This window comes from Furipterus horrens, unplaced genomic scaffold (assembly GCF_987537825.1).
Source record: "Furipterus horrens unplaced genomic scaffold, mFurHor1.1.pri manual_scaffold_2, whole genome shotgun sequence".
Lineage (NCBI taxonomy): Eukaryota > Metazoa > Chordata > Mammalia > Chiroptera > Furipteridae > Furipterus > Furipterus horrens.
The window spans coordinates 23545757-23558934 of record NW_028327172.1 but is presented as its reverse complement, the minus strand read 5'-3'; the positions used below and the strand labels follow the sequence as shown (position 1 = coordinate 23558934).

The window sequence follows — 13178 nt, the reverse complement described above, 5'->3', positions numbered from 1 at the left end:
CTGTGGAGACCATGTGAAATCTCTTAGACTGCCATTCACTTTTTCATATGTTAACCCCCAAATATAACAGGTTCACCTGCTGCCTTCCTTGTGCATCCAGCGTTGATGACTGTCATTGGCTTTTTTCTCCACCAAAACCACTTCCGTGCCCGAACGCAGGTCGGGACCTTGCACCCCCAAAACTAGCTGAGGAGAGGCGTAGCTTATAATTTGCCCATCTCTGTATTCAAACTGCTGGTGGCAAAGCTTCCGCAATTTACTGTGCTTTGGAGAATGGCTGAGGTAGATAAAAATCTCGTTAGGTGCAGAAAAACGCCCCGTGCACGGGATGCCCTGGAGACTGCAAGTGCTGCTGTCGGGAGACCCATCGCGAGACAGAGTCACTTATAATGGTGAGCCATTATCGTCAGGACAGCAGCAATGCTGTTTGTACTGCCAAGCTGATGTAAGAAGTAGAATTATGAGTTTATTTTGCAACATAAATAAATGTTTATCCAAGAGAATAGGAGAAACATACCAGCAAAGAAAAAAGACATTCAGTTGAAAAGATAATTTAAAGAGAAAAAAGAAGTTGGAAAAGAGGGAATACATATTGTAAAATCAAAACTAAGAAAAATAAAGGAGTTCTGTTTAAACCGTTATTGTTTCTTTCCTCTATCTATAGAATCCCTGGCGAATAGAATATTATTCTCCAAGTTTGTCAATTTTCCCTAACAACTCAATATCATAATAGAAAATAATCACTAATAAGTTAGCTTAAAGGAATCTCTTACTAAGGATCTTAAGGGATTCAGCATGCTTATTAAACATTCTAAACATCACATTAAATTAATTTATAAACACCTAATAAGCCCTTACTATGTGCACAGATTAATGCTAAATGTTGAAGTGCCAAAACTATTTAATACATAGAAGCTGCTGTAATACATGAAGCAAATGTTTAAAGACTATAGAACAACAAAAAGCACTATAGATTCCTATCATTTCACTGGACATTGACTAGAAAAATTAAAATAAAAAAAGAAATTGCATTTTACTAATTTCTTAAAGACATCAGGGCATCTTGCATGTTTATTCATAAGTTCATTCACACATTTATTCAACAAATATATAAGCTCTGTGCTAAGTTCTCAGGAGGCAAAGGTAGATGAGCTTTAACAGAAAAGACACTCCAGTGAACAGGAAATTACATTACATAGAGAAAGTGAGAACTTTCCCTTCAGTATTTGCATATACTTCAGTCAAAAACATAAGATAGACAAAAATGCATAGGTCGAGGTAAATAGCAGCTAACAGGACTGAAAACCCAAAGTAAGAAAATCTAAGACCAGCTCGAAATCTCTAACTGGAATTTGTTGCAACTTTTTACCTGTATTTCCTCTGTGGCTCCACATGTTCAAAGAGCTTTTCCTCCCCTTTCTTTGGAGTACTGTCGCCTTTATCAAGGTTATGAGAAGTTTCCTGCCAGGCATACCTGAGAGGCGTGTGACTAGCCTTCATGCGGAGATGGGCTCGTGCATGTGAATCCCTATCAAGGTTCAGAGACAAAAACAAATCTAAGAACTCTGATTTTTACTCACAGAATTTCCTCTGAGGAAATTCCTCTGATCACTTCCTGAGAAAGATATTGGCAGATCTGTAAATCGTATTTGCATTATGGCGCCTAACATTGCAAATCCATATCCAAGTAATACAGAATTTAGATCTTTTAATATAAAATCACAAATAAAATTCCTCCATCACATAATAAGCAGCATTCATCCTTGTTAGAATCACTCAGAAAAAAAATGGGGCCATATATTATATTTCAAAAATTATCAGATTAAGAGTACTCAGTAGTTTAAGAAACTCATAACGAACATATAACAAGACTCCTTGTACCCACCCCGTAAATGGGTCATATTTCTGTCTGGAACAGTACAGCCTAGATTACTGGGTTTCATAAAGCTTATTCACTAGACGATGTTAAAGGAATCTTAATTAACTTAACTTTTCCTCTCAACAGAGAAATCGAGGGAGACTCAAATAGCATTGGCACATAGGTGCCAGCTCTTGATAGAGAATAATGTACTAAAACACTTAGAGCAGCCAACATTTGAAGAACTGCGCCAACCTTCTGGCTTATTAAGATGAAAATGCGCACGGAAGCGTGGCCGCCATACAGATCTGTACACGAGTATAAGGTTCACAGTCTAGGCACCTTTGCCTTCTGTGGGATCGTGCCGTAATATGAGAACTGCTTGGTGAAGGCAGGATAAATACACAGGTAAAGCAGCAAGCATATTTCAGCAGTCTAAACATGCATATGTGTAAATCAAGTTCTCTGGGGGAGGCTGTGATCACCAAGGTCTGGCGGTAATTTGATGTAACTGTAAGCAATATCAAATTACCAAAATCTTCAGGGGCAATTTCTGCGTTAGCAGAGTGGACCATACACTTTTCCAATGTAACGAAAGTATTACATGTGGATATAAAATTGGTGGGTAACCACGGCCTTATTCAGAACTGCGGCACAAGCAGCTTCTCAAAAGAAAAATCTCAGTAACTGTTAAAAAACAACAGTGCCATCTTGTGTTGAAAATTAAAAAAACCAAACACAACAGCTTTCCCATGAACTCCATTTCTTTGAGGAAAAGAGGGGGGGAAAGGGTCATTTTTAACTTTAACATATTTAGCATGTGTAAACAAAGTTCTTCCTCCAAATCCAGATGTTTCATTTTATAACTTGGAATTTATCCATATGCTCTTGGGTTTCCAGACAAATGAAGTATAGTCAAGTCGATTTTAAAATAGCCATTTAAAAATCCATCTTGCTTGATTCATTCGCCTATTCATTCATTCACAAAAGTAATTATTCATGATTTGTTGAATAATATTAATTGCACATCTACAACATGATAGATGCAGAGTTCTTAAGTTTCGGAATATAGTGATAAACAGATAAATTATCGGGGTTTATGGGTCTTACATTATAATGGAAAGACGAGAGATAAGTAAGTGAATAAATAAACAAGGTAAGTGCCATACATGGAATAAAACAGGATACTGTGATACAAATTGGCTGGGGTGGGGTCTGCTTAACAACGGAGTCAGAGTAGGCTCTTCTGTGAGAGGACGTTGGAGCTGAGACCTGGACGATAGGAAGGAGACAGCCATGTGAGGATCTGGAGGGAGAGCATTCCGGGCAGGGAAAAGGACGAATGGCAAGAAAGGCTCTGAAGCAAGAATATGTTTGTTTCACTTAAGGAACAGAGACACGGGTGTGACAGGTATGCAGAGAGTGAGGAGGAAGGTTGTAGAAGAAGCTTAAGAGGTGGGCAGGGCCTGTCTGTAATGCAGTGAGGAAAAGAGAAAGGTCCCCCACCCCATCCCCCTCCCCGCCCTCCCCGAAGTGCCATGCTCTCCACCCTCACCCCCACTTCCGCCCCGAAGTGCCATGCTCTGATAGCTTTTTCTTCCATAAAGCGTCCAAGCAGAGGTCCGTGCTCCTGGTTTCTTGTTCATTGTGTTTCTTAACATTTTTTAAAAATTATAGATCTGTACATAGAGCCCAGCTATCAAAAGTGTACCTTCCAGACTTATATTCTAGTCTCTTACTTTCTGGATGTCCCTTCTTAAATCATCCTCCTCCCCAAATACGTGAAAACTGTCAAACAAGCATATCTAAGAAATCTAGGGCAAGCTTATAGTAACTTTCTAATGTAAGAGGATTTAGAATCAAGTCATCAGAAATGGTTCAAAAAACCAATGAAAGTTAGACTGGAAAAGAGATAACTCTGTGGGCTAATGGTGGTGAGCTTTGAATATTTTAGGGACCTTTAAGTAGAAGAGGGATAGGGCAGAGTACAGAGATACAGATGAAATCATAGCATGGAGATGTTCTAAATAATTATTCCAACATTAAAAGGGACTGCCTTGTGCAACCGTGATCTCCCTGTTACTAGGAGAATTCAAGAGAGACTGTATCTACAAGGTCTGCCTGGAATGTGAGGGAGATTCCTGGATTATGTTTTGAGTGGAGTCAAATCATTTCTACCTCAAGGACTCCAAGCCTGAATGAAATCTATGAATCAAAACACTGTGAGCCTGGCTGCTGTGGCTCAGTGGACTGAGTGTCAGCCTGCGAACCAAGTATCACTGGTTCGATTCCCAGTCAGGGCACATGACTAGGCTGCACGTCAGGTCCCCAGTTGGGGGCGCGAGTGAGAGGCAACCACACAGTGATGTTTCTCTCCCTCTCTTTCTCCTTTCCCTTCTCTCTAAAAATAAACAAACAAACAAACAAATAAATAATTTTTACAAAACACTGAATCGTTGCTCTCAAAGAGGTACTTTATTTTTTCTTAGTTTCTGTTTACTTTTTCCGAGTGCCTTCTAACAACTCAGAGACTAGATGACGAATTTCTTTTAGAAGAATGAAAGGGAGTGTTGGGAAAGTTTGTGGTCAGTTTCCTAGCCACTGAGGAAGATACCATCTATGTCAAATCATTCTCTCTGAAAGAGGCCTTCTGTTGCCTCTCGAGTGTCAGGGCATAGGACCAGATGAATCACTCAGAAAATGTGAGATTTGATTCCGAAAATAAAAGTTGATATTCTTATAATTAAGAATAGAAACAGACTTTTAAGTAGTTTATAACAGTGATATATAAATTAATTTTCACAGTTATTGCAATGGTAATTATCAGCTACTTGGGTTTATAATTTGAAAACTCAATCATTTATTTATTCAATAAATGATGATTAGAGTCAGTTATGCTGCTCTAGTCAGAAGATGAGGGACAGAGTTTTTGCCCTCAAGGAAGTCCCAGGTTGATGGTGGTTTGGGTGGTAAGTGGGGTGGAACACTGGTACCTACAATCATTGCCATGATTGATTTCAATGGCAAAAAATCATTCCACAGATGACGATGGGGCAAATGAAGGCACTTCAGGTGAAGAGAAAAGAATGCGTGACTCATGGACCTACAATCGATCATAAATGGAGCACGCCACATCCACGCGACAGTTCATAGCTGCTGAGCTGGAGTGTGGAGCTCACGTGGCAGGAAGAAAACAATGCAGACTGGAGGCAGGCCTGAAGGGACAAATGAGGGACAGTGACAGGTCTGGACCATGGTCAGAAGGGCTTGGGATTCCAGACTAAATATATTTTCTGTCTGCATTGGTAGCCATTAAAGAACTGTATAAAGAGGATTGTTTTCTGGAAAGGTAATTGTCCATAGATGGAACTTCAGGTGAATTGAAGAAGGAGATTATGGAGATCAAGACCCATCAGAAAGCTATTTCATGGATCCAGGATGATAGCTATACTTTAACATGTACCCAACTTGAACTACATTAGGGAGAAGCGTTTCTGAAGTCCACATTTATGGAAACAAACCATGATGAATTCTTCAAATAAATGTCTGCAATTCTAAGATTCTGGTCTTTAAAAACTAGAAACATTACACAAAATCACGGAAACTAGATCATTGTGATGGCTGAACGCTGAAGCTCCAGCTCTATTATTTTGCCAGGAAACTAATTGAATACCAGCCCTTTACCTTACACCCTTGCATAGACTTGGCATGGGTTCTCTGCATGCGCTCTGTGCTGTTATCAAGCTAATGAGCTGAATTTAAATACTAGGCAGGTAGCTTTTCTGGCCACACCGATTACTTACAGAATTTTACCGGAAGCACTTTCCATTGTTAAAGCATTTTTTTGCATTTGGTTTTCCTCTGGTTCTATAATTTGCTTCTGTTCTTCAAAAGTTGCTACAGGTTTACACACAGCAAGCTTGGCTCCAGACACAATGTCACTTTGGACTTCTAAAGCCAGAGCTGAGCAGAAATGTACAAATTGCAAGGACAGATCAGTTAGAATGGCAGAGAGCAAGGAATTTGAAAGCACATGGTGAAATAAAAATGCAGAACATTTCCAGCTATTTCTTATAAGAACACATCCTAAGAGTAAACTGATAGTTGCTTTTACAACGGATGCATTGGATTTCATTTAGTTTTGTAGATTCTTTCCTCTCAAGATATTCTTAGTAAAAAATACTGTTTTTCCCAAAATAAGGAAGTTATTGTAAATTCTAACTATTTTAATGGGCTACATTGTTTGGATGTATGTCTCTAAATCATTCCCTGGAGTCCCAAACTCCTCAGTGAAAGTCCCCAATGCTTTGAAAGACACATGCAAAGCTTACTGTACAGTGCTCAATATATGCAACAGGGTCATGTTATAAGCTATAGTAATAACTTCCCGTTTTTTGCCGCTCTATGTATAGGACCTTTGTCCTGGTGCCTGAGGCAGCCTTAAGGAAAAGAGGAAGACCATGAGGAGATGAGAAATCTTATAAAAGGAAAGCAAAAGTACAAAGATAGTTTTGACTTTCAGGCAGAGCATAAGACAATGGCTGTGAAAGTCAGGTTGGCACTGACTGATCTAGGATCTTTACAGACCCAGTATGGGTACCATGATTCCCCCTACAGACTTCACTTCCCGTATCTTAGCTACAGCCAGGAAATACTGTGGACCCTACTCATTTTCAGGACACAGCAACAAGTCCCCTTTTGGTCAGTCTTCAATATGCCACTCAAATCTGAACCTGGAAGTGGTTCCTGGGAGGTGCAGCCATGACCCAGGATTTGCTGAGAGCCATAGTGGGATACTCTCCAGAGGAGGTTGCCAAACAAAGGTCAAGGAGTCCTGTAGCAAAGACTTGCAGAGGTGACCACCCAACAGCAACCAGGCTTCAGAGGGCCCGGGGGACTGGAGTAGAGGCTGGGCAGCAGGAAGCAGTCCCCGCCCAAAGCATTGTTTGAGCCTAAAGAACGGAACAGACCACCCCGCCATGGATTTCAGCTGGTAGGGCCCAAAAAGCTGAGGATCTGCACCCCAAGGGCCTTCTCTCCACCCTAGAAAGGAGCTAAAGTGAGACTGAAAACTGGCAAATCTGAAAGCCCCCACACCCCTCACAAAGGGACTATTTAAATTAATGTATGAGTCTACGGCCATACCACCCTGAATGTGCCTGTTCTTGTCTAAGTTAACGTATGAGATAAAATTTAAACCTAACTGAACATTTGTGTTTCCTTGATGGGGGGATGGGGCATGGGCTGCACAAAGAAGACCCAATTTGTTAAAGGCAAAATAAATAATGTTTGCTGGGCACAACCAAAATGTAGTGTGAATTAGAATACACAGCTCTGTTAAATATAAACATTAGTCTAAAGAGCTACACAGCAAGATGCAGGAATAAAATATGACCCATTTAAGCCAACAATTTTTTGAAAAAGCAATATCCTCAAGTATTTTATTTTGGCTGTATATATTAAGGTAAATAATTACGATGCTTACCCTCTATCTTACGTGTATTGCAGAAGGTTTGAATTTTAGAAATATCTGATGTTAAGTTTCTCAGGAAGATTTGCTTCTTTTGATGAGCAATAGATACATCAGGATTGATCCAATGTTCTCCACACGAAACATATACCTACAAAGCAATGAGCCTCTGATCCCATATACAGTGGTTCACACCAGAATCATCTGTAATAGCCAAGGCTGAAAATAATCAAAACTTCCCACAGGAGGTGAACAATTTAAACTGTGGCACAACGGAATAGTACTCAGTAACTAGAAAGACATGAACTATTGATAAATGCAACAACTTTGATGCATCTCAAGAGTTCTGCGTGGAAAAAGTACTTCTCCATACTATCTTTGCAACTTTGTGTGACTCTATAATTATTTTAAAATAAAAAGTGTTTTATAATAATTTTTTAAAAGAAGGAGAAAAGTAAAGAAGGAAGGTAGGAAGAGGAAGGAGGGTGGAAGGAAGGAAGAGGGAGGAGTGGAAGGGTAGGTAGATATAAAACAGGGGTTTGCAAAATATGACTGAGACCCAAATCTGGCCTGCTGCCTGTTTTTAAATAAAGTTTTATTGGAATACAGCTATGCCCGTTTATTTACATGTTGTCTGCAACCGCGTTTACACTACAATGGCAGAGTTTCAATGGACATCATATAGTCTGCAACTATTTTACTACCTGACCCTTTACAGAAAAAGTTTGATAACAGGTGGTATAAATGAACTTATAGTATATGTACCAAAATGCTAATGTGGATATTTTGAGATACTGAGATTACGAATGATACTTTCTCTGCTTCGTTTTGCTTATATGTATTTCATAAATGTCCTTAAATAAATACATCATTTCTTGAAGTAAGAAAACTACTGAGATATTTCTATATATTGAGAAAGGGTCGGTAATAGAAAAAAGAAAAGCAGGGCTGCCCTTTTTGAAGCCACTCACTGGTCATTACCCACATACATTGTATGAGGACTCAGAAAAAACATTCTCGGTATTTTCTTTTTGAACACCAGATTTCTTTTTTCTTTTATGGACATACTTAATCATGTAACTATTCATGTTTTTAACTTCATGTTGGCTGCTCAATGCAGTGACAGGTTGATTTCCAGCAAAAACACAGGATCTTGTAAGTCACTCCTGGCTCCAACTGATCTGCCAACACTCAGGCTTCCTTCGCCTGGTGGCCTCATCTGCTTGTCTTTAAATCTGTCTACCTTAAACTCTTTCTGAACAAACACAATTAATGAGCACTGCATCAAATTATATACATAGCATTAGGATTCAAAACAAGCTCTGCCAGTCTCCAAGAACAATAGACTCCACCCTGTTATGCCGCCTGATACTGCTCAGGGTACTTCTGTTTGAGACCCTCAAAGGGTCTTCACATTCAGAGCCTGAATGGAGTTCTGATAATATTGTGGGAGCTTGTTCTCTGTTCAAAGAATTTCAGGTATCAGTCAAGGCAGGGTTTCTTTTCAAATTTGATACCTTCAATCTCCTAAGTGGGAGAAAAAACTGGGCTGCTAAAGTCCTTCTCAGCCTTCTCCAGCCACCAAACTAGAGTGTGTGAAAACCTCGATATAATTATTTTTTCTGAAAAGGTAACATTAAGTAATAAATCGTTAACCACATTCTGAAGGCCTCAAAAAGAGAAGAGAATCTACTTCCTTCAAAGTAGGATAGAAATCATAAGTAGTTAATAATTTGGTCTTTTTCAGTTTCCTCCTTCATTTATAAAATGAGAGCATCCATTTCATAAAGTTGCAATGCGCATTACATGAGTTGATTCATATATGGCCCTGAACATCATGCCTGACACATAGTAAGCGCTCAACTGTTAGCTATCAGTGTTACTCTTTGATGCTGGATGAGTTAGGATAATTCTGAGGAAAAAAAAATTAGAGGAAAGAGGGTTAATGTTTGAAGTCTTATATTTTAAAACATTTTTACTATTATTCTTCTATTAATATTTTGAGTTTCTCATTCATGTTTTACCAGTTCATCTCTTTGAAGATCTTTTAGGGTAAAGATTTCCTTCCCCTTTTCATTGAACAATCTTCGAGCCGCAGAAGGTAGATCTAAAATTTCAGTACACCTGAAATAGGAGACACAAAAATGGACCTTGCACACAGACAGCTTCCAGCAGAGATGAGAGAAATAAAAGGAACCAAGGGTCTGGATCATTAATGGCAACTCTGTCTGCAGGATCCTGTGTGTCAAGAGCGGAACCCATCAGACCCCTGCTGAGTTTTACTTCTCCTTTCCAAGTGTAAAACATGGGCATTATTTAAACTCTCTAGGCCAAAATTTCTTACTTTCCATGGTTTTTATGAGGATAACCAGTTAATTTTTTTTTAAGTGCTTAGTACAGTGCCAGACAGGATAAACAGGTAGACATATCATTAGTGACTTTTTATTTCTCAATATGCCCCGTACTCTCCTATTTTCTTGCTCTTCCTTTTGCCTGAAACATCCTTCTTAGTTTTTTCTGTTGAAGTTCTACTCTTTCACCAAAGCCTCCCAAATGACCCTCATCACCAAGCAGTTCCTCATCTCCCTTCTCCAGAAGTGATCTTTATAGCCCTTTAACTTCCTCTGAAATAAGATTTTTTTGTTTGGTTACACATTAAACAGTGATCTCCTCCCCCCACCCCACCCCCAAATAAGCACGGGGCCAACCCTGCGGATATCTAGATGAATGATCATTTCCCTGTTTTCTTAGGCACTCCTTCTCTAGTCCCTGGGAGAGACAGGTCAGCAACTGAAGTGTAATATGAAGTAGTGGGTGCTGTTACGGGTGCCTGGCCAGGACTGTGAGAACACGTGGGAGAAACGGTGAATTCCGTCAGTGGAGACTTGCCCCCAGAAGTAGAGTTCGGGTTGGGCCTCGACAGATGAAGAGGCCTTTACCCAGCAGGGTTAGGACCTTGAGAAGTTGTTTACGGCGGGAGCTGAGGATATGGACAGGAGGAGGAGCCAGATGAAACTGGAAAAGAAAATAGGAACTGATTGAAAGCACTGAGGTTACCAAATTAATGAATTTGGCCTCTACTGCATAAACAGCAGGGAGTCGTTATAGGTAATGGAGCAGAGGGGTGGTGTTATCAGACCGGCTTTTTATGATAGAAAGCTGCCTGTCAGAAAGGTGAAAGATGGACTAGAGGTGGCAGAGGCTGGAATCTCCACTGCCAGCTTAGGTCAGAGGGAAAGAGGGGGTTGCCGGGGTGAGGAAGGCGAGCTAAAGGCGAGTGGAGGGGCTTTTCTAAAGCATGTAGTCGAGATGACCCTGCCGTTGGAAGAAGGGACGTGAAAGGTTCTTGCTGAATAGATTTTATATTGGAACATACTGTGTCTAGCAAATGAATTAGACTTTCGGCTCATTGGGAAGACTGGGCTGGACAAAGAGTAACTTTTCAATTTTCTTTCCTTAGATGGGAAGAAGAAATTGAGCAGAGAATCAGGCCTCCATTTCCCTGAGAGGTCTTTGAAGGAAATAAGCCAGTGGGAACTAACTCTGCTTCTCCTGTCACAAGGCCAGAAGCTGGTGAGCCAAGGCCGGGGCTGTGTTTCATAGCGGCAGGATTGGTGGGATGGGAGCGGGAAGGCCTGTCAGAGGACTGAGCTCTAGGCACAAGGTTGGCCTGATTCTCTTTGGGTATCAAACAAAGACATCACTTCATTCCTTCTACTTTCCCCAGATCAGTGTCTTTTCCGATCCAAGCAGTTCCAGCCTGACCTGAGAAGAGTTACGTCATCATCTCTGCTCCTGCCAAATTTCCCCAGGAGAGTGTCTTGACTAGGGGGGCATCCGGTTTTAGGACAGCAAGTGGGACACTAGGAGGTGATGGATGATGAATCGTTTTTCCTTCCTGTTTTCAAACCCTCGTTTTAACAGTGCTGGATTTGACTGGCCCATGTAGGTGGGCTGGAGAGGTTTGGAATACGCTGTTTCTCCGTGTTTCTCTAATTAGTTCAAGTGTCAGCCAATATAAATGGGAAGAGGAGAGGGAAAAAGTGGCTCCTAAGTGCCTATAAGGAATGTGGACTCTGGAATTGGATTGCCTGCGTTCAAATTCTAGCCCTCTCATGCACTGGCTGCGCAAGCTCGGAGAAGCTACTAAACTTCTCTGAGCCTCATTTTCTCCGTTAGTGAAAGACAGCTATAGCAGCACTTAACTAATAGGGCTATTTTACAGATTAAATGTGTGATACCTCTACAGCTCCTGGCACATAAAAATCAGCAACATTGTTACAATGAGCCAAGCATTTCATGTCTACTCTCATTTAGTTCTGAGAGACCCATTTTACCGATGAGGAAACAGCCTGGAGATTAAGTTCCTTGCCCAAGGTTATATAACTAGTAAGAAGAACAGCTAGAATTCAAACCTAAATCTCTCTGTGTCTTTTACGACATCATATGGCCTTCTTGAGAGGCCACCATCACAGAATAAGATTAGATCTACAGAGCAGACAGGCTAGGATGCAGAGCAAGCAGCCCAGGATTTCTCTCTTACGTGCAGGCAAAAGCCCTGGGAATAAAGTCCTCCAAATCTCACACCAGGAGCTAGGATGGGTAATCATGTGGCCTGCTTGGATTTACAGAGTCCAGAAAAGCAGTGTCTTGACTTTCACTTTGCTTTCTCAAACTGGAGTGGAGGAGGGGCATACAATGGTGCTGGTCCCTGCGACTGTATTTCAGGACGACCCAGACGCCCTGAGAGCAAGGGCAGGGAGAAGGCAGGAGCTGCGTTTCCGGGGCTGTGGATAGTTACAGGTCTACACCAGCGGGGCCTTCCTTCCTCCGACCGTTTGGGAGGACCCGCTTCCCGGGAACCCCACCACATTCTTCCAGTTATTTAAAGCAGTAACAAAATGTACAAAATGCTGGGGGTATGTGCCTTCTTTTTTATCTTCTTGCTTTCTATCTATTTTTATATCTCTCTCATTTTCTCCCCTCTCCACATGGCCTTCCCTGACAGCTGCCCCTCATGAGGTTCTCTCTCCTTCCTGGTTATAGATAAAGTGATCCTTTGATCATTTCCATGTCTGTACAATTAATACTGCCCTTTCTGACTGTTTCAATATGCAAACTCTCTTCCCAACAAGTTAGGAGTTTCCTGAGAGCAAGGAACGTCTTGCCCTTAAAAAAACATCTCCTGCAGAGTATCTAAGGCTGGCTGACGCACATGATATGAACACAACAGATATTGAAAAGAAATCAAATTCTTTCTTGCCTTCCTCTTAGATCTTTATTCAACTATCCTGTTAACAACGAAGAGGAAAATGAAACCAGGACAGACAGTGCTCTGCTCAAGTGTTCCAGCTAGTTAATGGCAAAGCTGAGGGTAAAATCAATTCCCTTTACTCTTAATCAATAGTCTTTCCAGTACCCCCCGTTTCCCACAACATTAGGTATCAACAAGAACATTCTATGTCTATTATTTTTAAATGGGCTGTTATGCTATTAGATCCTTCTTAGACTTTGTAAATGGAAGAACCAACAATAATAACAACAAAAAGACCCTCAAAATTGTCTTGTGTGAATTATTAATTAAAGGATAGCATAATGTCTTTTAAATTTTGTAAGACTGCCTCCTCATATTGAACAAGACATATTCTGCAAACAAGTCTATGCCAAGTGTGCTACCTTGAACACATATCAAATTTTATGAGAATAATTTTTGTTTTGGTAGGAAATATTGCTCAAAATAAAAATTACAACATTTCACAAATGAGATATATGTTAGTGACATGTAAAAATTGATTTAAAGTAATTAAATACCTGCCATCAATTCAACTATAAACCAAAGGAAAGTGCTGT

The 13178-nt window shown here is 40.5% G+C and overlaps 1 protein-coding gene across 1 annotated transcript in view; it reads right to left on the bottom strand.

The window, feature by feature from the left end:
• Nucleotides 1-13178, bottom strand: part of DCDC1 (doublecortin domain containing 1) — a 63962-nt gene that overhangs the window by 38332 nt on the left and 12452 nt on the right. The window contains exons 4-8 of the mRNA XM_090267269.1: nt 9353-9452; nt 7344-7479; nt 5662-5821; nt 1370-1528; nt 77-277 (exon numbers count right to left, since the gene is read on the bottom strand). Coding sequence (XP_090123395.1) covers nt 77-277; nt 1370-1528; nt 5662-5821; nt 7344-7479; nt 9353-9452 — 756 coding nt within the window. The remainder of the gene's footprint in view (nt 1-76; nt 278-1369; nt 1529-5661; nt 5822-7343; nt 7480-9352; nt 9453-13178) is intronic.